Source organism: Pan paniscus, chromosome 6, assembly GCF_029289425.2.
Source record: "Pan paniscus chromosome 6, NHGRI_mPanPan1-v2.0_pri, whole genome shotgun sequence".
Lineage (NCBI taxonomy): Eukaryota > Metazoa > Chordata > Mammalia > Primates > Hominidae > Pan > Pan paniscus.
The window spans coordinates 169,016,817-169,043,470 of record NC_073255.2 but is presented as its reverse complement, the minus strand read 5'-3'; the positions used below and the strand labels follow the sequence as shown (position 1 = coordinate 169,043,470).

General features: G+C 48.9%; 1 protein-coding gene across 2 annotated transcripts in view; it reads left to right on the top strand.

Annotated features, from left to right (window-relative positions):
* PLXNA4 (plexin A4) overlaps nt 1-26,654 on the top strand; it is a 452,604-nt gene that overhangs the window by 363,368 nt on the left and 62,582 nt on the right. For both annotated transcript variants that reach the window (XM_003813461.5, XM_034965007.3), the window contains exons 10-15: nt 1,669-1,869; nt 9,446-9,542; nt 10,029-10,219; nt 14,205-14,356; nt 18,664-18,781; nt 25,170-25,306. In XM_003813461.5, coding sequence (XP_003813509.2) covers nt 1,669-1,869; nt 9,446-9,542; nt 10,029-10,219; nt 14,205-14,356; nt 18,664-18,781; nt 25,170-25,306 — 896 coding nt within the window. The remainder of the gene's footprint in view (nt 1-1,668; nt 1,870-9,445; nt 9,543-10,028; nt 10,220-14,204; nt 14,357-18,663; nt 18,782-25,169; nt 25,307-26,654) is intronic.

Sequence of the window (26,654 nt, the reverse complement as noted above, 5' to 3'; positions counted from 1 at the left end):
AGTTTAATGGGCCTGGGGCACTCCCATGAAGCAAGGCTCCACTGCTGATCCATCTGTGGACCATGGTCTTGCTCCTTCAGCTTCCTCTCTGTCTCCTAGCTTCCCTTATAGCTTTCTCTCTCCCTTTCTTGCTTCCATTTCCCCTGCCTCTCTTTCCCTCCTCTTTTCTTGTTGGATGATCAGAAAGGATGGAGGGAACAACCACTCCAAATCATGGAATCATGATGGGTTAAGATGGATAGGGCCTTGGAGTCCCACTCAACTGATAGATAAGGAAATTGAGTTTCAAATGGGCTGTGATGTGCTCAGAGTTCCAGAGCTCATCAGCAGCTCAGGGGTACTAGAGTTAGTTCAAGCCTTCTCCCTCTGAGCCTAAGTCTTGTTATGGTGTAGCTCGCAATGGCACAGGGAGATATTTGGCTCATGTTTGCTCTGGGACCTGGGAGGGACAGCTGCCAGTTGCCTAAGTGCCTAGAACCCCTCCCTTCCACCATTTCCCAGTGGCTTCCTTTCTGCCTTACTCTGCTGAGGACAAGTGTTAAGGTGTGGGGAGAGAAGCCTCTGCTGAGAGTTGGTGGTGAGCCCATGACAAAGCACCATCAGAAAGAACACGTGCATCATGCTTTTGATGATCAACCTGCCCAGGAACCATCTGTCTTGGCATGCCCCAGACGGTGCCACAGATGGAGGAATCTGGGGGATGGTGGGACCTGCCTGGCACAGGGGATGCCCAGGCCATGCTTGTGTTATGGAAGGCCTCACGCCTGCCCACATCCATCAGCAAGAGCTAGAATACTGACTCTCCTCCACACAGCTCCTGAGAATACAGCAACACACCAACTCCTACCACTCAACTGGGCAGAGCACCCACCCTCCTTCTTCTGACCTCCTTATGTCCCCAGCCCTCCCTGGACAAAGCTGATAGCCCCAGGAAAAAGGGGCCCAGTGATTCACTGTCTCCATCCCAAAGGCCATCTGGGCTCCTGTGGCTCCAGGGCTAAGTGTGCCCATTGCTAGCATCCAGAAAGAGCTCAGAGTGTTTCTACTCTGAGAGGCATTTCTTTGGGGCCAGGACATCCTAGAGCTTGGTCAGAAGCTTTCTGGATTTATGAGGCCTCTGGGGCCCATTCCAGAACATTCTCAAACATCAGATTCAGCCCATGTAGGGAAGGCCCTCCCAGCCCCCCTGCAGCAGTCAAGACTCACATTCCAGGGGCAGAACAGGGCCCAGGGCTTTGCCTCTCTGTGGAGCTTCTCACATGGTCTGTGCATCCCAATTCTTGACAGCCTGGAACTTAGCAGGCAAAGAGATCGTCAGTCCCCAGTGGGAGGGGAGGCCTAGCCCGCAGAGGCAGTCTCTACTAGGGTAGAAGGGTGCCAGGAGGAGGCTACAGGAGTGTCAGAGAATCCAGATTGCATAGGGAAGGTTTTCATGGAACCCAAAGAGGGTGGGGACCACCTCAAGATATGATACTAGGACTTCGGATTCCTCAGTTTCATTTCTGTCCTCAGTGCATTGCCCACTGGGTGGGCACGAGCACCTCAGGGGTCGCCTGTGGGTGTGTCCATGGAAGGGTGGAGACAGGGAACATCCGGGTTATGTCTGCAGAGGTCCTTGCTCATTTGGTTTCCTGGCTGCCCAGCCTGAGCCATGCCCTCTGTCCCCAGGACTGCCCCCAGCTGCTGCGAGTGGACAAGATCCTGGTGCCCGTGGAGGTGATCAAGCCTATCACGCTGAAGGCCAAGAACCTCCCCCAGCCCCAGTCTGGGCAGCGTGGCTATGAATGCATCCTCAACATTCAGGGCAGCGAGCAGCGAGTGCCCGCCCTGCGCTTCAACAGCTCCAGCGTACAGTGCCAGAACACCTCTGTGAGTCGCCCAACCCTGCCCACTGCCAAACCAGGCCCCAGTCCCACCCGCATCACTGTTGTCTTATAGGAGCCAAATCAGCACAGCCCTGCAGTCGTTTCCTCAACACGCACAAAACTGCCCACCTGCTTTCCCCATGCCTGCTGGCACATCCCAGCCCCATAACACCTGCCCCAGCAGCGTGCTGGGTTCTGAGGTTACCCAGGGCCTGGCCCTAGTTGTAAATGTTTTGTGATGAAGGTTGTCCATGCAAGACAGGATTAGAAGGGATATTGGACCAGCCGTGGAGCTGTGAGCCCTGTTTGTGGGCAGACGCTGGGCTCCAGGTACCTTCATGTCCATCCTCTTTCCTGAGAAGCTCTGAAAGCCCTGCGCCCTGCCTTCTCAACAAGCCCCAAAGACATCCCACCACCTTCACACCTACATAGAGGCTGTTTCTCAGCAGAGAAGGTTTCTGAGACAGACCAAGCATTGGCAGGAGGAAATAACAAATGGGAAGGAGCTGGCTAGGAGAGCGCTGCTTAGATCAGCGCAAACCCTGCCCAATGTGTAGCAAATCCACATTAAGCCCAAGCCCTATCAATGAGTAGTCAGTAGCCCCCAGGCTGCCGACAGCTGTCTACCTAATTCCTAGGTACCCCACAGTGAACCCCACCTGTGTATCACCTTTCCTGACTTCCCTTCGCACCTGCCATGTTGCCTTTCCAGCTACTGCTCTGGTCTCTCTCTCTCTCTCTCTCTCTCTTTCTTTCTGGGCTCCCTTCTTTGTGCCCAGATGCTCAGAGACAAACACTAGACACATAGATTCAGAACATTTTCAAGTCATAGGAACTTTAAAGTTTTTCTTCACTGCACAAAAGAGAAAGTAGAGGCCTGGAAGCAGGGGCAGATCTAGATTTGTGGGGTGAGACATACCATTTGGAGACCTTCTTTAAGACCAAAATATAATAAGTACAACTTAGATACATAGGCCTTAGAAGGGGCTGAGTGTGCAAGTGTAGGCCCAGAAGCTGAGCTCTATTCACTTTGGGGTAATGCACCCCAAAATGTGCCAGAAGGTAAGTGACTTGCTCAAGGTCACACAACTAGTGAGTGGCAGAGGTGGTCTGGATTTGAGGACCCCTCCTATGTCACACTGCTTCCTATGTATTCTTCTAGTTGCACCTGGGCACTTACATGCAGTGTCTGTATTTGGAGATGTGATGTGCGACCAGGAGAGTCCCAGACAAAGGATTTCGTGGGACACTCTACTCTTCCTGCAGGAAGTAGTCCAGGGGGAAATGGAGCTCAGAGAGGCCCACACACTTGCCCTAGGTCACTCAGCATTACAGGGATAGAACTGGTCACTGCTCTCACAACCTCTGAAACCCCAGAAGTTGTCCCCATGGCATCCTGTGTGCCCATCCCCCTCCTCCCCTGGCTGCCAGGCTATTTTTCAGATTTCTGCAGCACTCCAGATTAAACCTGCAAGCAAAGGAGATATGAAACACCTCCTGTTTCCCCATAAATTCTGAGTTCAAGCAGATCAGCCCCAAGGGTTTGGCTCAAGTCATTCTCTCCAAAACACGACCCTCCCTATAGAAAGAGACCTGCATCTGGGTCTCACATTTGACTCTGCAGAAGGCTGGTGAGGATCTGAAGCTGTGGGGAAAACAGCCTTGTTTCTTCAGAGAAGCTGACCCAAGGATCTGGGGATGTCAGGAGGGTGGATAGAGCCTGTGGGCCTCAGATGGCTGTGCCCAAGAGAGGGACACGAGTGTCATAAAACTGGGCCCCATGGCCTGGCCTTTGGTTGACTCCGTTAATAGACAAAGATACTCCAGATAACAGCATGAGTTAGTCTTCTAAACCTCTTGGTCAGAAGATCCCTTGTGCCCTGGGGACTAACTTTAGCTTCCAAGAAGCTCTCTGGGACCCTCTGCCATTCTATTACTGCCAGAATTGGAAGTAGATTGTGTTGAAATGTCCTCAGCATTTCCCAGGCCGAGAGCTGCCTGACCAAATGAGTCCTTAGCCATCACAGGGAACTCCCTGAACGTGGGTGTGAAATCAGAGCCTCCTGGGAACAAGAGCACAAACAGGGTCTCAGCAGCACCAGGCAGGTGAGTGCTGTCTCCTCCTTCATGGTGTCCCCATGGGGTACCTGGAGCTGGCACCATGGTCAGCACCCATGGGAAAAGGAAGGGAACGGCTGGGCTCCAGTGTGCGCACAGTCTGTTTGTCAGGTGTTGAATCCTTGGACCTCAAGAAATCAGCAAGTGACATAGCTCCTCCCCTGGGAATTTCACATCTGGAAGCCTGATGTCCCAGGACACAGTGGTCATTTCTACTTCCAGCCCCTGTTGGCATTGGAGCTGGAGGCCTGGAAGCTGCGGCTCCCTTCACCAAGAAGAGAACCTGATGTTGAAGCTCCTGGCTCATGCCCTGCCCCCAACTCAGGACCTGAGGAGGGCTCCTGCTGCACTCTGGCCCTCTGGAGTTCAGAGCTGCAGCCTCTCCATCCACCATGGGCCAGGTCTGGGTGCCCCCAGGTCACTGCTTCCAAAGCAGCTCAGCTGACTTTGCCTCCATGACTTTTTAATTTTGACACCATTAGTTGTAGGAGAGGTGATTTCTCTACCATTTTAAAGTCTGAGAAAGAAACTGAGGTAACAGAAGGGGTGCCCCTCAGACAGTAGAATGCAGGAGGAGTCCCCTTTGCTTACTAGGACGCACTGGAATCACATGGTTCAGGAGGGCTCAGCTCTGACATTTCCTGGGAGCCTCTCTTTTCATGGGGGGCAGTGGAATCCCAGTTTAAATGCTGGTCTGGGTCAGGTTGCTGCTTACCATCAAGCAATTTCCATCAAATATCTTTGGGGTCATGATCGGGGCAACCCACCCCCACCATAGTTACAGAAAACAGGGTACCATCAGACAAGAATAGACCTGAGAGGGCATCTACTTAATCCTGTTACAGATGAGGTCTCCAAGGCCCAGAGAGGGCAAGTGACCATCTCCAGATCACACAGCAAGTAAGGCACAAATTCAGAACTTGAATCCAGTTTCATAACACATCCCCTAATCAAAGGTTGAGCAAAGAACAGCAGCGAAGGGCACTTTCTACCCCAGCTTTGGTGTTATTCCTGGGAGTACAGTCTGATCAGCCTCAAAGAGGATTGTGTGGAAGGACAAATTTTTTCATTTCCTAAATCCATGAACAATTGGAAACAGCCTTGGACAAGGGATCTAACAAAGAAATCCATGAGTTTGTGATGGCAGAAGGAGGTGGGTGATAAATTGGTCTCAAAGGAGAGCAGAGAAAAAAGAAGAAAATTCGGTGTGGGAGTGACACTGGGCTGGGGTGGTGGAGCCATTTCCAACCCCATTATGCAGGGACAGGCCTTGAGCCAATGGCTGCAGCCCCCAGGGGCTGGTGGGAGGAGGACAGGGCGGACTCACAGGCAGCAGTGGAGGGGAAGCAACTGTGGGTATTCATGGCCTACTTTAGACCAATGCTCTAGGAAAATGTCAAGTGCTGCTAATAATAGTGTGTGGCCACCAGCTCTCAGAGGCTGCCAATCATGCCAGTGAGGGGGCTGCAAAGGGCATCTGGCTGGCTGAAGTGCTGGTCGTGAGGGCCGGGGCCAGGCCCAGCTTCCGCGGACTCATGCTGGCCTCTGGTTTTCTCTTGGCACCGTCATTTACCACGTGCAAAACAGGGATAGGGAAGCAATAGGAAGAGAACTTGTCCCCTTTCTACTTTACTGGGACATGGCTGAAAAGGGGTCAGCAGAGCCCTCTGGACTAGAGATGGACACAGTGTACATACCAGCTTCTTGTGTGGCATTAGGTTGTTGAGATTTGTTTGCCCAAATGGCAGAACTTTCCGGCAAAATATCTCAGATCTCGGGACAAGGGACTGGCTGGAAGAAAGAATGTCTCAGTTATATCGAGGTCTCATTTTTGCTTTAGAAGTAGAAGCTGAGGTTCACACTTTCCCAAGGTAATGGGGAAAGTCATCCATTAGCCCCGCATGGTGTGCCAGACCTTGATTGAGACACTTAACCTCCCGGCCTCCAGGAGCCTGGAGCCTGTCCTCCCTGGGCTCTGAGCTTTGTGCAGATTAACTGCCTGCTGATTACAGAGAGCTATATAAATGCTAAGTGGAGTGGAGATAGGGCGATCCTGGGGGATGGGAGCCCATGGTCCAGGCTCCCAGCTGTCTGCAGAGGCAGACAGGCTCCGTCTGCCATGCCCACCGCTTTCCCCTACCCTGCCCCAGGCATGTTGCAGGTCATCCACAGGAGAAAGAGCCTCCAGGAACAATGGAAACTTCCCTAGAGACAGAGCGGGGCTGAGGGGGAGCTCATGGGGTTAACTATTTCTCTAATAATCATTAGATCCCAGGATTGGGGGAGAGAAAGAGAAAGAAATGCCCAGCACATGTGATCCTAATGTCTTTTTTATTTTCAATTTCTTCAAAGAGAAAATTCATGCTTGCACACATGCACGCACACACACACACACACACACACACATACCAGAACACATAAGCGTTCTCATATGTATACATCCCCATACATATTAAGGGTCTGGCACAGACACACTCAATGCATGGCTGCTATTATTTTTCTGCACAAACATAAACATAGGCAACACGAATATAGTTTTGCATAGCATCCCCAACTGCATGCACATAGACTAAAATACGCAATCACATTTGAGCGCTTAGACTATATGACAGATACTATGCTCGGAGCATGCTGTGCATGATCTTGAATCCTTATGCCAATCCAAGGAGATGTGTACTGCTTTGAATTCCCACTTTACCAATGGGGAAACTAAGACTTGGATTATCTGCTCATTTCACCCAGCTGGTCACTGGCAGAACCACTTTGTGGAACTGTGTGTGTCTGTGTGTCTATGTGTGTGTGCACTTATGGACATACAGATAACATGGAGATGTGTGCTAACGTCTCCTCAAGTCAGCATGCACATAAACACATTTGGGTACACAGATGCTCACATGCATATGTATGTAGGATTCTTTGCCTTCCTTTCTGTGGGATGTCAGGTCCTTCCTGAGAGGGGGCATGAGGATTTATTGATTTTTGACTAACACTCCTGGTCACCACCTGCTGCTTCCACTTTGTGTCTTGGCCAGACCTAGGCCTGAGAGCAGAAGCCAGGCTCCCATCTTGACATAGCCACTGTCAGCATCCCTCCTACAGGTCAGAGCTCAGCCCGCCCCAGAACTGCCTCTAGGTGATCAGATGGTGCTCAGCTTGGGGTGAAACAGCCAGCCCTGCTCAGAGCCATCCAGGCAGCAGCTTGAAGCCTGTTGAGATCACCTTTCCCCACTGGGACTTTCAAGGAGAGAGATGGGAAGGATGGGAAGAAATTGAATGTGGCTGGAGGAGGGAACTGGAAGCCTGGAAGTTCTCTCTCTCTCTCTGTCTTTCTCTCTCTCTCTCTCTCTCTCTCTCTCTCTCTCTCTCTCACACACACACACACACACACACACACAAACACACACAAGGAGGGAGGGCATCCTTCTCTTATACCCTTCTCCCTCCACTGGGGCAGTCCTCTGCCTCCCTACTTCTAATAGACTGCAGGGATTCTCTAACTTTAACCAGCACCGGAATCACAGAGTAGCTCCTCATCTTTAGAGATTCCAGTCCGGCGGATCTGGGATGGGCCCTGGAATCTGCATTTTAGTAGGCCCCCCGGGTGATTCTGCTGAAGGAATCCATAGACCACTCTAAGAACCACCAGTCTAAAGTGGAAGAGGTTTTCAGGACAACTTAGGACCACCCAGCCTGACCCAGCTGCAGAGACAACCTCTGGGGAGTTGATGATTGAGTTCTATGATGATCAAAGTTTCCACTGTGGTTTCTGCAGGGCTAGGAAACTTTGCTTTACTCTGTGAGCTCGGACCCTGGCCTTGGCCCAGGTGCCATTGGTCAAACGAGAGATTCAACGAGGGGGGTGCATTGCAAACTCCTCCATTGTGGGACAAACACCGAACCTAGCTCTCTGGCCCTGACACGCATTGCCAGGGAGGAAGTTAGAACTCTGGATGCTAGGGCAGAGCCAGGAGTGGCTGGAGGTACGTCCCCCCGTGGTTGCTGTATGAGGGCAATGTCAAGTCACAGTCTGTTCTCATGGGAGCACATTCCGTAACTCAGGAATTTAGGGCAATTTTCTGCATTGAAGATTAGAACATCTCCTTTAGAAGCTCCTACAAATAGGGTGCAGACCTGTCCCTGCCCAGAGGCAGTAGCCCTCTGAGATTCTTCCCAGATGTGTTTTCCCATGTCCTGTGGCCACCATCCCTGTCCATGAAGGTGCCATGGCCAACTTGGAGGATGGAGCCTCAGTGGCCTCCTGTGATACCCATCAACATTCCCCTAGCCCAGCCCTCCAAATTTTTAATTCAAATTAAATTTGAATTAAAACAGCCCGTAGGTTCTGCAAACACAGCTTCAAACCTGGTCCTCTGGACTAACTTCGTTCAACAAATTGCCAGGCCTCAGCCCCTCCCATGCAGAAAATCTGTCTCAATTCCATTCTTCCATCCTGCCCCTTGTGGCGAGCAGAGTCGGCTGGAATAATGAGAAAATCACCAGGTAGGGGTTGGAAATTGCTGCCCAGGGTGGGCTCTAAGTTCCCTCTGCTAACCCTCTTTCTCTGGAGACTGAGAGGGGTCTGCTATGGGAAGGCAGACTAGGGGCCATCATGCCTGGGGACTGCCCCCTCCACCATCATCTTCAAGCCAGCACCTCCCTCTTCTCTCCACCCTCCACCTCCTATCTCTTAGCCAGGTAGGGGAGCAGGACCCTGAGGAGCCCTCCGAGGACAGGAGCACAACAGGAATCTGGGCGTGAGCCTGGCTTTGAGCTGGTGACTGTCTGCAGCATCCAGGCCCAGATTTCCAGATTTGTCCTCCAAGGTCCTCAGGATTTCCCCCATCACCAACAAGCTCCCATCTAGTCCTCTTCTCTCTTAACCCCCAGCCTCTCATCCCCCTAGGGTGTAGCTCCTTCATTTCTTAGTCTCTGCAACCACCGCCCTGCCTGGGAAGTGATCACCCCTCCCCAGGTCTTTGGTAAAGCATCCACCTACCCTGGACATTTCCTGGAAATTAGAGTTCCCCAATCTAATTGCAGACTTGGGAGGGCCTAGGGACCAGGGTTTCCCTGGGCAGCCAGAGAGGAAGTGGACTCCTCCCTCGGTTTTACCTCTCAGGAAATTCCAGGCGGTGGGAGCAGGCCTCCTGCCTGAGACCCACAGGAGATGACCTAGTGGCTTGCTCCCATCTGCTCCTTGAGCTGGCATCCACAGGGGCATGCTTGGAGGCCTGGCCCACCCCTGTGTTATCTTCCACCCCCTCTGATATGCACTTCCCTGCCTGTACACACATGTGCATGTGCATACTTGTATGCACACAAGTAGACACATGCACACAGGCACAGTCTTGGTTAGTCTTTAGCCTGTGATCTCTTAACGGCCATAGGCTGATCATTTGGGCCCTCTCTAGAACTCTCTGTAACCCCACTTTCTTCTTTCCTACTCCCCGACCTGGCTGCAGTATTCCTATGAAGGGATGGAGATCAACAACCTGCCCGTGGAGTTGACAGTCGTGTGGAATGGGCACTTCAACATTGACAACCCAGCTCAGAATAAAGGTGTGGAAGGGCTGGGGCCTAGCAGGGGAGGGAGGGGAAGGTATGGGGTAGAGAGGGAAGGAGCCGTCCTGCATTCTCGCGGGAGTCATTCTGCCCCCGCCTCCTAGTGGCTGTCCCTCTCCCTCTGAGCCCCTCCTTCACAGCCTCTCCACCATCCGTCCTTCTAGGTTACTTGTTGAGCATGGGCTCTGTACAGCTTGACCTGGGCTGAGGGCTTCTGGTAGGAGGTGGTGTGCAGAGGACTTCCTGGGAAGGGCTGCTGAGTGCTGAGTGAACGGAGACCCCCAGAGCTTCCCATTTCAGTCCCTCTGCTCAGGCCTGGACTACCTTTCAGGTTCTTTTTTGCATCAGAATGGCTAAGGGGGCAAAACTGCCTTTGTGTCCCATCACCCCAGGCTGGCACTGCACTCTTTATCTCTCTCTGGGCCCCTCCTGTCCCCACTGCCATTCCCAAGCACCCCTTGTCCTTGCCCTTCCCCTCTGCAGTTCACCTCTACAAGTGTGGAGCCATGCGTGAGAGCTGCGGGCTGTGCCTCAAGGCTGACCCAGACTTCGCATGTGGCTGGTGCCAGGGCCCAGGCCAGTGCACCCTGCGCCAGCACTGCCCTGCCCAGGAGAGCCGGTGGCTGGAGCTGTCTGGTGCCAACAGCAAGTGCACGAACCCCCGCATCACAGAGGTAAGCCGGGGTCGGGCCTCCTGCTCCAAATGGGCAGGCTCCAGGCTGCTGTGCCACACCCTGTGGAAACTCTGCCCAGCTGTGGTGTCAGTCACCCAGTGGTCACTGGGTGGACTTGGTTGCTCTGCCTGGCTGGATGGCACCCTAGTTTTCCTTCACGGCTTCCCCAGAAGCTTAGGCTTGGATCAGAGACTCTTTTTGGGGCTCGACTATCCTCAACGAGGGGCCCAGCTCTCCTGTTGGAGTCTCTGAGGAGCTGTGTCAAAAAGGACTCAGTCCTCGCCAGCCCCTTCCTTTGTCTCTAAGAGCCTCGGTGGCAAGGCCTGAAGTTCCACCTTTGGCATCCTCACCAAGTGTCAACCCGTGATTGGAGGTTGCATGGGTGTTGGGGCACAGCCTGGCTCTGGGGAGGTGAAGAAAGTCACAACAGAGAGGCCTTTGAACTCCCCCAAAGCAAGCCCTGAGCTGTAAGATGGAGCACAGTTTAGGGGGACCAAAGGGACACAGGCCGTGGATCAAAGACCTGGGGGAGGAATACGGTGAAGAGCCAAACACGCAGACACTGGGTCCCAGAGAATAGGGTTTGAATCCAGGCTGCACCAGCTGTTTGCTGAGTACCTTGGGGCTAAATCACCAGTATCTCCACACCTCACCTTCCTCACATGTGCGGTGGGCCTGAGCATCCCTCTCACATGGGAGCTGGAAGGATTTCACACGCACCTACAGGCAAGGTACCTTGCTCCGGGCCCAGCGCATGGGGATCTCACCAGCCTCCTCACTCATCATCATTGGTAAAATCATTCCCAGGGATGTCTAAGCCAAGGAAATCACTGCCCCTGGAGTTCATTTAAGTAGTCCTGTCTCTTCTCCTCCCACTCCTGCACTCTTCCAGCAAGGCTGGAGTCCCTTGCTCCCTCTTAAAATAAAAAAGAGGGCTGCATCTCTCTCTCCACATGCTCCTCCCCCATGGCACCATGTCATCTGTGGCACCATGGCATCTGTGCCTCCAGCTCAGGGCTGAGCACACAGTAGGTGCTCAATACCTCTTTACCACTGCGGATGCTGGTCAGGATTATGAAGCAGCAGGAAGAGGGAGAAGGAGAGAAGACAGAGACTCAGTCTCTGCCTCAGTGAACAGTGAGGACGAACTGGTACCGGGCTTTGTGCACAGTTTCACAAATGCACACAATATATGATCACTTAACAGTGTCAGGCACAGTCATAGGCCATATATTTGTGTGATGCCTAATAGTTGCACCACACCTTTACACCCCTTACCTTGTCAGTCCAAACAACCACCTGTTCTATTAGGGTCCCAGGGCTGCCGTCACAAGGTACTGCAGACTAGGCAGCTTGCATGACAGAAATGGATCATCCTGCAGTTCAGGAGGTAGACGGTCAAGATCAAGGTGTTGGCAGGGTCGGTTCCTCCTGAGGGCTGTGAGGGAAGCATCTGTTCCCCATCCCTCTCCTTGACTTGGAGATGGCCATCTTCTCCCTGTGTAGCTTCCCATCATCTTCTCTTTGTGCATTCCTCTGTGGCCAAATTTATCTTTTTCATTAGATCATATTGTACCAAAGCCCATCCTAATGGTCTCCTTCAAATTTGATTGCCTCTCCAAAGACCCTGTCTTCAAATAAGGACACATTCTGAGCACTGGGGTTAGAACTTCACCCTGTGACTTTGATGGAAACACAATTCAAACCCATAATGTCTCCCAAGGCCAGGGTTATCATCAGGTTATTATTCTCTTCCAGACAGAGGCTAATGCTCAGAGAGGCACACATACTCTAACAAAAGTGTCGGTAACATGGTCCTGAATCCCAGATCTCCTGAGTAATATTCTCCTAGGTTATTGTTCTCCTCCACTACAATGGTGAGACTTCACACCCCCACTCACAAATTGTGCACGTGCACCAGGGATGTGTGAAAGCAAGAAGATTCTTGGCTTTTGTGGGTGAACAGCCTCACCCAGCAAAGCAGCCCCTTGGGGTATCCCTCAACATGTGCCCCATGCTTCAGACCCTTTATCCTCCACATTCCTGGCTGTACAGGCTCTGAGAGTTTCTCTCAGTCCCCACTTCAGTCTTTTGCATGGTAGGAATCTAAACAGTGATTCTCAGACTTGGAGGAAATATTTGCAGAATTAACCTACAGAATGATCTGGAATAGGAGGACAGGTGGACCTCTTCTCTCCTCACTGCCCCTGACCCCACACCTGGGCCCATGTCCTCCCTTCCCAGTCCCCACCGCTCACCTTCACACCTGCTCTGTGGAACGGCTCCTCCCAGAGCCCTCAACAAGAAACCAACCCAGGGGGCTGCTGCGCATGGCAGTGTGTCTGGTGCCATCAGTGGGACTTGCTTTCTTCTTGGCCTATGTCCAAGAAAATCACAGGGAGGAGACGGCAAATTAAACAAATCTCCCTGTGACAAAGGCTATTTACTGCCTCCATACTGGTGTTGGCCCTAGGGGAACCTGAGGAACGAAGGAGTGGGCCAGAGATAAAACTCCTTTTTCAGTATAACAAGCCAGGGCTAGAATATCATGGAGACACTGCTGCCAGGTGCCAGTGGCACTTTGGGGACTGGCTAGGCAGGCATTTGGGAAGAATACAGATGCTCCCTCTGACCTTCCCCACATCTGTCCACCTCCCTCTCATAGAAATGGGCCTGTGTCTCCAGGGAAGCTGTTTTTCCACTGCAATGGGAATATACTTATGCACAGGCTCACACCCCTGCACACGCTCACTCACAATCACACCAACCCTCACGGGGATGTGTAGGAGGTGGGAGGTAGCTTGACTGTGGCAGGTAAGCAGTCTCACCTGGAGAAGCTGCCACTTGGTGGGGAGGGCAGCACAGCCTAGTTCCTTCTGCTTCCCCCATCTTTCACCCTCACCCCAGGATGGAATTCCCACTTGTGGCCCTGCAGGGTTGAGGAGAGTTGGATATGCTGAAAAGGGATACAGATGGAATCTCTGGGCTCCTTCCATTCTAATCCTGTTGACATTGGCTAAGGTCCAGGTGCTGGTGCTCATAGGTACCAGGAATGGAAGCATGCCCTTCTCTGGTCCATGAAACACCAGGATGAGATTGTGTTAACTGTACAGCCCTCATCTCAAAGCAGGCACTTGGATGTTGAGTCCTCACATTTTAATCATGGGTTTTTGACACTGATTTAGGAGGGAAAGCCAGTACACTTTGACCTGTGTACGAGGGTAAAATTTAAATTAAACCTAAATCTATGTGGTACCAGGCCAAACAACAATGGCAAAGGAGTTGTGACAAATGCTCATAATAATTCCGGAAAGATGTTTGGACAGTTGTAGGTTTTATCACAGTGACAATGCAAGACATAAAGATGGTTACTGAAAAGCCCACAAGGAGTGAGACAGACCTGCTTTCAGAGACTCAGGATCGGAGGAGGAGGGGGCTGGGAGTGGGAAGGATGAAGAACAGGCACAAAGAATTGTTGCCATGTAAGTGGCACAAAGAAGGTACCTTGGAATTTAAGTGGAGGGAGAGGAAGAACACAGGGTTATGGGGCAGTGTCATTTGAGAAGGATCTTGAGAGGTGGGTAGGGTCACATAGGTGTAGGGGGCTCTGGGTGGATAGGAGGGGTTTTTATTTTCCTTGAGAGTAGAACCAACACAAGCAAATGCTAGAAGGCATGAATCCCAATTTTCTATGAATCACCCGGTAGCATTGCTGGTCATGTTCCATCCTCTCATCTCTTCTATGAAATGGAAAGATGTACCATGGGCTTTGCATAATGCTCCTAGTGACACACACAAACATGGACTGCTTTCCTAGAAGCTACTACCCATTGATTACCGCAGGCTTTGGGTGCCCTTGGTGACTTCAAGCCACTCAGGGACTCTGGGGCAGATGAGACAAGAGCCAGCAGCCTCTCCTTGCCTCATCAGCAAGTGAGTGGCAGTATCTTGGTGTTTGTCTAATTATTTCTCTTCCTCCCTCCAGATAATCCCGGTGACAGGCCCCCGGGAAGGGGGCACCAAGGTCACTATCCGAGGGGAGAACCTGGGCCTGGAATTTCGTGACATCGCCTCCCATGTCAAGGTTGCTGGCGTGGAGTGCAGCCCTTTAGTGGATGGTTACATCCCTGCAGAACAGTAAGTGAAGCTGCATGCAACACAGGACGAACAGGGGAGGGAAGACGGGTTAGTATTAGGGATGTCCTGGTCAGCAACTAGTTGCTCTCGGAGCTTGTTGTGGGGGAAAAAGGAGAACCACCCCAATATTTTAGAGTTGGAGGGCGGACTCCCACAACTCCCCGCCTGCTCAGTTAGCTAGCTGCCATATTGGGGAAAGTGTAGAGAGGGAAAGGAGAAATAGCTGAGAGAGAAAGGTGACTGTTACCTACTTGGGGCATAAGGCCGCATGGAGGGGAGACAAAACAAAATGAAAATCTGCAAGAGAAGTGTAAATCCAATTCCTTCTGCTGTCCTCAACTTCCCGCTCACATCCCCCCCAGCACTGATCCTGTGCTACTCTCTGTGGAGACTGACAATGAAATTCACACCCACTCTGAGGCTTGTGGTTGCCTTAGATTATTTTTCTCTTTGAAAGTCTGCTGGCCTACTGAATGGGTCATTCAGCAAAAGACCTTGACCTGTAACCCACCCAGTAGAGGAGGTTTGTGAATCATGCATGGCCTTGTAAATAAGTAAGCACCATTTTCCAGCCCAGCAAACACAACTATGAAATGTTTACCAGCATCATAGAATCTATATTCCATACCATCTTTGTTGCACTTCCTGGAGTGAAATCTTGTCACTTGTGCTGTATGCATAAGTTATTGACTCTTCGCAAGGCTTCCCCTAGGTATGTGAGTGCAGTTTCCATTTCTGCTTGCTGGGTCTTGCCTAGGTGTACTAATTCTGAACCATCAGTACCGCCATCCTCAATTCCTCCTGATTTCCATGAGATCTCCCCAAGATGCTCACAGCAGATCAGATGGTTTAAGGATCCAGTCTTGGTAGGACTCACCTCTCTGGTCCATCACCACTTAGTTACCAAAAGATCTTTCTATGGCTCTTTCAACTTTCTGACACCTTTCTAGAATGAAACCAAACTAGGCCACTGCTAATATATTGTGATTTGGAGAATTTTAAAATATCCTACTTTGGATTTACATAGCCAGATATCAAAAGTATCATTATAAAGCCACATGATTAAAATATTGTGATACCAGTTAGATCAGTAAAGTAAGATAGAGGACCCAGATAAAGAATGCTAATGCATACAAATTTAGTATGTAATAGAGGTGATATTTCAAATCACCCAAGGAAATATCATTCAGTAATTGATGCTGGTTAACTCCCTGGAAAAAGTACAATAGCAGATCCTTATTCCACATTACACACCAAAATAAATTCCAGATGGATTAAAGAGTTAAGTTTAAAAAAAATGAAACTGTGAAAGGATTAGAAGAAAATGCAGGTGGAAATTTATTCGATTTCAAGAAGGGGAACTTGTGCGAAGTATAACAGCAACAGAGGAAATTATAAAGAAAAAGATTAGGGGATTTGAGTACATAAAACCTTAAAACTTGTGCATCAAAAATCATTGCAAGCAAAATAAAAATGTGAATGATAAACTGGGAGTATGGTTATACCCTATTACAGTTAATAAATACTTTTTCTTAATATATAAAGAGCTTTTATAAATAAAAGGCAAAGATCACAAAATGATCAAAGAGCATGAACGTACAATTTATGAGATAAAAAAGAACCAAAAGTCATACGAAAAATAAATGTTTAACAGCAGTAGTAATCAATTAAATGCAAATTAAAACAATAGGGAGTGGTTTGTGAAAGTTAATGCCTGGTGCAGGAGAGAGTCATGAGAAGTAGCTGACTCCTTCACTCATGGTGCAAGGGGATATTGGGACAAACTTTCTAGAAGGAAATTTGGAAATGTGGGTCAGAAGCCTTTAGCCTGACCATCACACATCTAGAACTTTCCCTAAATAACCAGAATTCACAAATATTTATTTTCAAGAATGTTTATTTCAGCCTTATTTATAATAGTAAAAACTCAGAAGTGATTTACATGTGTAAAAATAGGGAATTCATCAATTCAATAAATTATTGTATAAGCACTGGAAAGAAAACTACACAGCCATTAAATCTGATATTATAGAAGAATCATGACCAGACATATACTCAAGGTATATTAAGTGAGAACACGGGTTCTTGGAACACAGGTTACAAAGCATAATATAGAGTTTCGAATCAATTTTGTAAAAGAAAAGCAAGACTGGCCCCAGAAACACCAAAATGTTGACACTGGATGTTACACAAGGGTGCAAGGCAGCATGGCATGGTAGGTAGGCAAGAGCTTGGACTTCACAAGGAGATTCCTGGGACTGGAGCCCTGGCTCTGCCACTTACTTACTGGGTGAATGTAAGCAAGTTGCTCAACATTTTATTTGTCTCAGTTTCTTCATTTATAAAATGAGGATAATAATGGCATCTACCCCATGGTCTTATGGAAAATTACATTCTGAATGGTGCAACTAGGGGGGGGTTCAGTATGACAAGTGCTTTTATGTACTTTCTATTTTGTTTTAAACACCAAACATGCATTAATTATGTGATCTGGATAGAAAGGTATTATTTGTTCAGGAACCTTACTCAAAAGTTGTTTCTGAGAGAAACATAAAACATAGAAGCCGTAAAGCAAAAGAACAACCAACTTAAACACACAGATACTTTTAAACTTTAGTGTGGCAAAAAGACATTGGAACCATAGTTGAAAGATGACAAGCATGGAGAAAATCATTGCAATATTTATAACAGACAAAAGTTAATACTCCTAATTCAGACAATCTATCAGCAAGAAAGAGGGCTTCAACGGAAAAGTCAAAGGAAAGGCTATATGAGATTTTAAAAACACACCCATGTGAAAATTTATGAAACCTCACCTGTAATTTGCAAAATAAAAATAAAAATGAGATTTTTTCCCCCATTATATTGGAAAAACCTTAAAAGGATTGTTCATATCTGGTGTTGGCAAAAGAGTGGGCCATCAATAGAAGTGCATGGTCCAGACTTCTTGGAACATTATTTGGCTCTACCTACCAAATATTAAATACACAAACTGACCCAACAGATTCCTTCCTTAGAAATCTATCCTACTGTACAATGCCTAAGGATGTGTGTGTCAGTTGGTTCATTTTGCAGAATTATTTGGAGTAGCAGAAAAATCAGGACAACTAAACGTTCATCAATAGGAAGATGGTTGTGTAAATGATAGTGCAATCATCAGATGAGATACTGTGAGGCTGCTGAAAAGAAAAAAGTCAAGCCGTGTCTACAGAGACAGGAAGGAAGGTCCATGCTATTGTGCTGAGCAAAAAACAGAAGTGTTTATAGCAGTGGATATGTTATGTTTTGCTTTTATTTTAAAAAAACACATATATCTTTCCTTACATATGCATGTTTATAAGTGTAATTGTATATATGTAAAAACACATTTATGTTCATGTGTGCCTGCATAAGAAATACAAATATAAATATACATATGTGTGTATGTATATATGTGTATATGTATGCAAATATATGTATTGGGCAAGTTGCCTAACTTTTCTTTGCCCCAGTTTCTTCATTTGTAAAATGAAGAATACATATACATATATACATAGATATATATACACATATATATTTATATATTATGTCTGCAAAGATATATACATATACACACACTTAACTTTAAAGTGTATATATAGTTTTAAGTTTTAAGAAGAATGGGGCACTCACTTTTTACTGCCATACTCTGTACTGTTTGACTGTTTGATTATTTTCAAAGGGTATAAACAAATTTTGTAATCAAAGCAATAAAAATTTTTAGAAAGGAAAAAGTTCACACACGCATACACACACATACACACACACACTCAATTATCCCCTCACCCAGCCTGGAGGCTGGCTGGGAAGCAAAAGCACTTCACTGAGGCAACCCAATCATTGGGAGCAGAAAGCTCCCAGGTGGGGACCAGAAAACCTTAGGTCTGTTCCAAGTTCTGATTTGACTTGCTGCAGCCCTTGGGTAAGTGGCTTTGCCTCTCTGGACTCTGCCAGCCCTATTCCCTAAGGGTTTTGGCTAGAACATGCCCTCCAGTCTAGTTGACAACTGAGTAGATAATCATGAATTAGGGACTGAACATCTAGGGTCAGAACACAGGGACCCTCTTCTAGGCTTCCTCAAAGGAGATCCCATAGGTCAGTTTTCGTCATTGCCTGACAATTAAGGAGAAGCCCCTGCTAGGAAGAATTAGGATACCTTCTCCTTCCTCCCCTACCTGGCCATCCCTGAGATCCTACTGTGGAGAAAGGGACCTGGGTAGGTGCTGTGGGGTGCAGGGCCTTGGCTGGAAGTCCTGTGACCCATGGGATTTCTCCTATCCTCCCTGCAGGATCGTGTGTGAGATGGGGGAGGCCAAGCCCAGCCAGCATGCAGGCTTCGTGGAGATCTGCGTGGCTGTGTGTCGGCCTGAATTCATGGCCCGGTCCTCACAGCTCTATTACTTCATGGTGAGTCTTGGCCAGCAGTGATCTGGCTGGGTGCAGGCCACAGAGCTCATTACCATGATTGCTGGGCCCCTCTAGAGCTCTGTGGGCAAACCCAGGGCAAGGGCCTGCCCTGCAACCTCCCTCAGTTCATGAGACTCCTGTCTTATAGTAAGTGAGAGCACAGCCTTTGAAGTCTGGAAGACCTGGATTCAAATCCAGACTTTTCTGTGCCTGGCTGCGTGGTTTCAGGTAAGTTGCTTTAGCTCTCAGGGCCCAGAGTCCCCAGGTGGGTGCATGGCAGTGTGGCATGGTAGGTAGGCAAGAGCTTGGACTTCACAAGGCAACTCCTGGGATTTGATACCTGGCTCTTCCACTTGCTAACTGGGTGAATGTGGGCAAGTTGCTCAACATTTTGTTTTTGCCTCAGTTTCTTCATTTATAAAATGAGGATAATAATAGCATCAACCCCATGATCTTGTGGAAAATTACATCAATGTATTTATGACTTCTAGTATCATTTGTTTTATTATTTCTGTGGTTGCCACCATTACTTCCATTTTCTGGCCTGTCCCTGCACACTTGTGGCCCATTATGCCATCCTATCGCCTTCACACTACTCCTTCACCCCAATGTCTTAGTCTGTTTACTGCTGCTGTAGAAGAATGCCTGAGACTGGGTAATTGATAAAGAAGAGTCATTTATTTGACTCCTTGTTCTGGAGGCTGGGAAGTCCAAGATCTAGGGGCGCATCTGGCAAGTGCCTTCTTGCTGCGTCACCTTGTGGCAGAAAGCGAAAAGTCAGGAGACTGTGTGCAAGAGAGCAAGAGTGGGAGAGGGTGGAACTGCCTTTCATAACAAACCCACTCTTTGATAATAAACATCTTCCTATGATAGTAACATTAATCCATTCATGAGGGCAGAGCCCTTATAAACTAATCACCTCTTAAAAGTCCAACATCTCAACACTGTTAAATTGAGGATTAAGCTTTCAAGACATGACTTTGGAAGATGCACTCAAACCATAGCACCCACTCACCATTATCCCTATTTCATGACCTCATTAACCCCTGCCCACGTCTCACCTGCATACCCAATCCATTTCCCTCTACCCACACAATTGCCCCCACCTCTCACCCTACCATCCCTTTCCCCATCCCATGGCCTTTCTGAGGATCTCTCCCCAGTCCTTAAATTCCTTCCTGCCTGGAACCTCTCATCCCCTCAAAGGCTGCCTGACAAGTAGTTCTAGGGGACAGAGGCTTTTGGAATCTCTCAGCCTTGTGATTATGGAGATGGTGGAGACATGAACACATTCCCTGCCGCACACACCCATCATTTTAAAAACTAAACCTCTCAGATTAATGACAGCTGTAATGGTATAATTTCCTCATGATTCTGAGCTGCTTTTGGAAGCTGGAAGCCTGAAGTGATGGATTTTATGCCTGGCCATCATATGCCCTGAGATATGTCATGGGGAGTTTGGCTTTCATTCTCCTTCCTCTCTGTCTCCCTCTTTCCTCCTTCCGCCCCCCCCTTGCCTCCCTCTCTCTCTCCTTCCTTCTTCTCTCCCTTCCTTCCTTCCTTGCTTCCTTTCTCCCTCCCTTCCTTTCTTCCTCTTTCTTTGCTTCCTTCCTTCCTCCCTCCCTCCTTTATCTCATCTGCCTTCCTCCTCCTCCTTCTTCCTTCTTCAACTGACAGCCATTGATCACCTTGCACAATGCCTCTCACTAGATTATTTAATGAGTGCTTGTTTAATTGAGTTGGATTTTATGACTTGATGGTTCTGGCTGTGGGGGTTAATGGATGATGAATAAGACCCAACACAGCACCTCCCTCAGGAGGCCTACAGTCTAGAAGGGGAGGTGAAAGCAACTGAGCTCAAGTACTTGACACAGACTTGAACATGGTCAGGGCCAAACCTTAGAGAAACGTGAGTGTTGTGCCACACCATGACTGGGCCTGCATCTGCTCCACCTCTGCTCTCCGAGAGCCAAACCCCCTCTGGATGCAGTTGGCTGTCACAGAATGCACATAGGAATTCATAAAATTAGAAGAACACGCACATATAATGGGGTTCATGGACGAGTCATTTTCCTTATTTGTTTAGGATTTGTACCCGCCACCTTCTCCTGAAAGCATGAGGGAATTTCCAAGGTGAACCCAATAGACATTAAGACAACTAATGAGAAATGTATATATATTTGTATATAAAGCATGCATATATATGTGTGTGTGTGTGTGTGTGTATATATATATATATAGTATATGATATAGACATAGAGACAGAGAGAGAGAGAGAGATGGAGAGAGGAGGGATGACATTCGCCAGGTATTTGCTAAAATTGGGCAAGAAATCTGGCTTTGAAATTTCCTGGCAGCCAAAGTAAAACGGGAGGAAACTGCTGCATGGCTAAAGCAAGCACTGGACTTCCTTGGCCAGCCACTGCCCAGAGCAGCTTTCCATCCTGAGGTTCTTGGCAGTGATCCTGAATGATAAAGTGGACAGGGCTAGAGCCACCTCCAACTTACTAAGCTGATGCTTCTTTTGAACCTTAGCTGCTTCTGCCTTGCATCCCCAGTCAGGCCCCTCACTCCAGTGGCTCAATCAAGGCCACCACCACCTGGCTGTTCACTTTCATCTCCATTTGGCCCACCCAGGCTGTCAGCTCCCATGAACAGTGCATCCTCCTCTCTTGCCTATTCCCATCAGTGATCCATCCCCTAGGCCTACAGTCCTGTTGGGCTGTGGCTCAGCATCCCTTCATTCCTGACATCAATCCATCACCATGTCCCAGAGTCTTCCTTTTCCCATTCTGTTTGCCACCACAACGGCCTCCTTAAATCTTTCCCTTGCTTTTCTCTCTGAACCTGTTGTAATCCATCTACCATCATATCAGCCGCCACCTCAAGAAGAGCCAAGGCTCCCCCTCCCTGTAAGACATTGTCCAGGCTCCTCTGTCTGCTTCCCCATTCAATCCTATTTTGCCAGCCTTTGCATTGTCTGCCACCTTATCTTCTCTATCTCCTTCTCTTGGTTGCACGAGCCATATCCTCCTTATTCATCAAAGTTGTGCTCGGGACCCAGTCCTCGGTCTGTGAATGCAGAGGCCTGAGCTGTGGATACCCACAGGCCCTGCACCCCACCCCACTTACTGGGACTCCAGACATCTGACTGCATCACACCACTCAGTGGCTCCTCTTTGTGCCCTGCTCCTCTTGTCAAACCAGTCAGTCTTGGGAGCCACTTGCCTTGGCCAGCCACCTGCCCAGAGCAGTTTTCCATCCTGTGGTCCTTGGCAGGGACCCTGGAGAACACAGTGGACAGGGCTAGAGTCACCGCCGCCTCATTAAGCTGATGCTTCCTTTAAGCCTCTCTGCCTCTGCTCTGCATTTGCAGCCAGGCCCCCACCCCTGAGGCTCCATCAAAGATCAGCTGAAGCCCAGGACTTTCTTTTCTTTGGGAGCCCCACAGTACATAGGCAGCGCTAAACCTCCGGACACAGGAGAGTCTCCTGGGGTGGGGTGACCATTAAACAAAATGCCCTGGACCTCTCCCTGCCTCCTGCCAGGACTAATTAAATCCAATGCTACGGATCCTGGGTAATTCTGAGATGCAAGCTGGGCTGAGGCCCCCTGACCTAGGAGAAAGGATGTTTCCTGAGTAGCTCCCATGTACCAACGCACTCAGCTCTCTGCTTTTATTCTTATAATGAGCCTGTGTGCTACACATTGGAAAGTCTCATCTGCCCTCAGGAAGGGTCCAGTCTTGGCTGTGTGATTGTTCCTACCCTGGAGAGGGGTGTGATTGAATTTAGGGTATTAAGGGAGACTTCCTAGAAGAAGCTGGAGGCAAAGATGGGATTTGTATAATACAAACAGAATATAATTTTCCATGTGGATCTGAAGTGGTGGGAGGCTGTTCCTAGCATAAGGTCTAGTGCACCAAAAGATGGGAACAGGAGGGAGAAGGAAGAAGGTGGGTGGTGAGCAGGAGAGACTGAAGCAGAGGCAGGTCAGGACAGATGACAGAGGTTGCCACAGGCAAATATGCATTGATCTGGTGGGTCCCTGAAGCTCAAAGATTTGTGTCATTTTTCTACTTAAGGGACATCTTTGAGGAATGGCTCTGGTGCCACATGTTCACTTGGGAAGACTTTTAGGAAGGAGATAGTGCTAGGGACACCAGTCTCTTTCTCTGGCCCCTTGCATTTAAGGGTTGCGTCATTGAGGCCCACCCCCATCCCTCACACAGAGTTTCTAGGGATTCCAGGTGGGAGTGAGGGACAGAGGTCCCCATGAGTCTCCGCAGGGGGTTGAGAAGGGACAGAACCCCCATCTATCACACTTTCCAGAGTCTCCGAGCCCTCATGGCCTTCTCATCTACCAGGCAGCTTGCAGGTGCACTCTTTGGGCCCTACACAGAAGCCCCTAGCTCCCCTGGAGTTCTGAGACAGCCAGGAAGCTCTTTCCCCAGGACTTGGGGCATGCTGGGGAGACCCTTTTTAGTACCAAGGCTAGAGGGAAGATTTGTCCTCTCCCACAATCAGGCCAGACTCCAATTTGTGGGTTTATTCATCAAAAACCAAATGCCAAGGCCAAGAGGCCCCAGATTAGCACCCTGGGCTGTCACTAGCTGTTCCTAAAGGTCTCCATGCAGGGAATGCTTTCCCCCTTCCCTCTACCTCCATTCATGGAGCCAAGTGAAGAGGTGGCAAGTAATGCAGAATTTGATTTCCCGTGCAAACTCACCGTGAAATATTTATGAAGCATGGCTTGAATAATTAATAGCTTCTCACAACTCTAAAACATGTATCCATAACATCCTCTCCCCACCAGTGAGCCCCTTGATAGTGCCCCAGCAACACCTGCAGGGATTACTGACTTCTACCCCTTCTAAGAACCCTCACCCACAGGCTGCCAGGGAGCACCAACCCCCATCTATTTTAACTTCCCTGAGTTCAACTCTGTCTCTTTAGGACCATCCCTGCATCGAAGCCTGTGTGCACAATCTTCTCTCTCTCTTTCTCTCTCTCTCTCTCTCCCTCTCCTTTCCTTTCCTTTCCTCTCTGGGAAGGTTGGTGGGGTTCCTTTAAGATGGGCACAAGTACCATTTGAAGAGGTACTGCAAGTTACAGAACAAGAGAACTGCCAGGAGCCTTGAAGATCACCACTTTTTGGCTCAGCCCCCTGATTTTGTTGATGAGAGAGGTGAAATGTCTTGTCCAGAGTCACACAGCGAGATCCAGGCAGAGCTGAGAAAGGAGGGCTCTTTCCACAGCCTCACCCCACCCTCTTCCTGGTCTCCGGTTGAGCCAAAATGACAAGCTATTCCTTGGCTTGGCTCATGTTACAGGGATACTAGACCTGGGATCCAGAGACAGGGTGCTAAGACCTGGTGAGGCAGGTCAGGAGCTGTGGTCTGGGTGTCTCCTCACCCATGTGCCCTGATCCTGGACCTGGAGGCGCATGTGCCAGGTGATAGGGAAGCTCTGGGGCTTCCCTATCAAAGCATCTCCAAGGGGAGGTTGTCAGCCTGCTCCAAGGAACTGAGAGAGTTCGACTTTTGGTGCTGAATTCTTTAAGGAGGAGGTAGCTGGGGAAGGGAGAGAGAAATCTTCATTTAAATGCAGATACAGGCTTCTCACCTGGGACTGAGGAAAGTTTTTCCATTAAAATGCTAATGAAAGAACAAACTGCAACTCCAAATCCCCAGCTGTCAAGAGCTTTTTTCTGCCCTGCCCCCAACCTGGACTCCTCACTGGTCCCATTCTGGCAGAGGGCTGGGGGCAGTCCTTGAAAGCAACTGACTCTTTTCTGCTTCTCTCTCTGAGTTTCCCTGGGGCTCTCACTTCCCATTGCTCTGCCACTGGGTGCTTTGGGCAGCTCTTTGTAGAGACCTGTGGGAGAGACAGTTTACCACCCAAGAACAGAGCTGTAGGTTGGAGAGGGGTTGAGAACTGGAGCTCTGGGGTAAGATCTCAGTTACGCCATTTTTTTTTTTTTAGCTGTGTGACCTTGGAAAACTAGCTTAACATCTCTGAATCTCTTCTGTAAAATAATAATGCCTACTTTAAAGAATTGATTGGTGATTAAATTATATATATGTATGTGTATATAGGGATATATACACATACATGTATAATTATGAAGATATACAATCTGACACTTACAAAATAAGTACATGGCAGCTATTAGTATTACTATTACTAAGATAGGCATGCAAACTCTCAGGGTCTGGAACATTGCCTATCCACACAAGACTAAGAAAACTGCCCTGGTTCTCTGGGAGACCGCTATTACCAAAGATTCCACAAGGCAGCTTGGGGGAGTGGGGTGCTGCCTCACGCCTGCCCAGAAGCCTCCTCCACCCCTTCCTGGTTGTGTCTCAGGCCACATCCTTTCTACACAGACACTGACTCTCTCAGATCTGAAGCCCAGCCGGGGGCCCATGTCCGGAGGGACCCAAGTGACCATCACAGGCACCAACCTGAATGCCGGAAGCAACGTGGTGGTGATGTTTGGAAAGCAGCCCTGTCTCTTCCACAGGTAACTCAGAGGGCCCCTTTCTGCAGCACCAGAGAGGGAAAGGTTAGACAGGTAAATGACTTCAGGGTAGCTTTGTTTTTATTGCAGAGAGTTGGGAGGGTGTAGCCACCTGACAGGTTCTTCTTGCCAGCTGCACAGATAGAGCCAATTTCCTGAGACAGCATTATTGCAATAGAGAAAGAATTTAATCAATACAGAGCTGGCTAAATGGGAGATCGGAGTTGTATGATTCAAATCAGTCTCCCTGAAAATTTGGAGACTAGGGTTTTTTTTAAGGATAATTTGGCAGGTGGAGGGTTAGGGAATGGGGAATGCTGATTGGTTGGGTTGCAGATGAAATTGTATAAAGTTGAAATAGGTTTTTCTTGCTGTCTTCAGTTCCTGGGTGGGATCACAGAACTAGTTGAGCCACGTTACTGGTCTGGGTGGTACCAGCTGGTCAATCAGAATTCAGGATCTGAAAAGTATCTCAAACAGTGATCTTAGGTTTTACAATAGTGATGTTATCCATAGGAGCAATTGGGAACATTTGGAATCTTGTGGCCTCTTGTTGCTTATGTGCCTCCTGAGTCATAATTTCTGATCTTGTGGCTAATTTGTTAGTTTTTCAAAGGTAGGCTTTCTGGTCCCCAGGCAAAGAGGGGTTTTGTTTCAGGAAAAGGCTGTTATCATCTTTGTTACAAAGTTAAACTATAAACTAAATTCCTCCTATAGTTAGCTTGGTCTGTGCCCAGGAATGAACAAGGGTAGCTTGGAGGTTAAAAGCAAGATAGGGTCTGTTAGGTCAGACTTGCACTGTGATAATTTTTCTATGTCAGACTTTCCTCACTGCCACAATTTTTGCAAAGGTGGTTTCAATAACCTTATGGCTTAGAAGTACTCCTCCTGCCTAACAAAGTGGACATGCTCTTTGGGAGAGGATTTGGGCTCAGTCTGGAGACCTGTCAGCCCTCCCTTCCCTGGATGGGCTCCATATGCTTCATGGCCCATCAGTTAGCCCTGGTGCCCCCATAGCACCCACTCTGCAGAACCCTAGGTTACCCCAGAGTGCAATTTGGAATCTACAACTAAAGCCCATTCACCAGGGTCAGATCCACTCTGGGAGCTGCAGAGCCAGCTGGACCTGCTCAGAGATGATAGGCACAGCAATCCAGTGGTTGAGGTTGAGCCTACAAGGCCAGGTGACCTTGCCTCCCCTGGTCCTACTGTGCAGCCCCAGAAGGGCACACCTGTCATGAACTGGAGCCTAGGGGGTAGGAGCAAGGCAGGAGGTGCATTCAGTGAAGGACTCTAGGCAATGTGGCTGGAGAAGCTCCCTCAGCTGGCCTGAGATTCTCTAGAGAGAGGA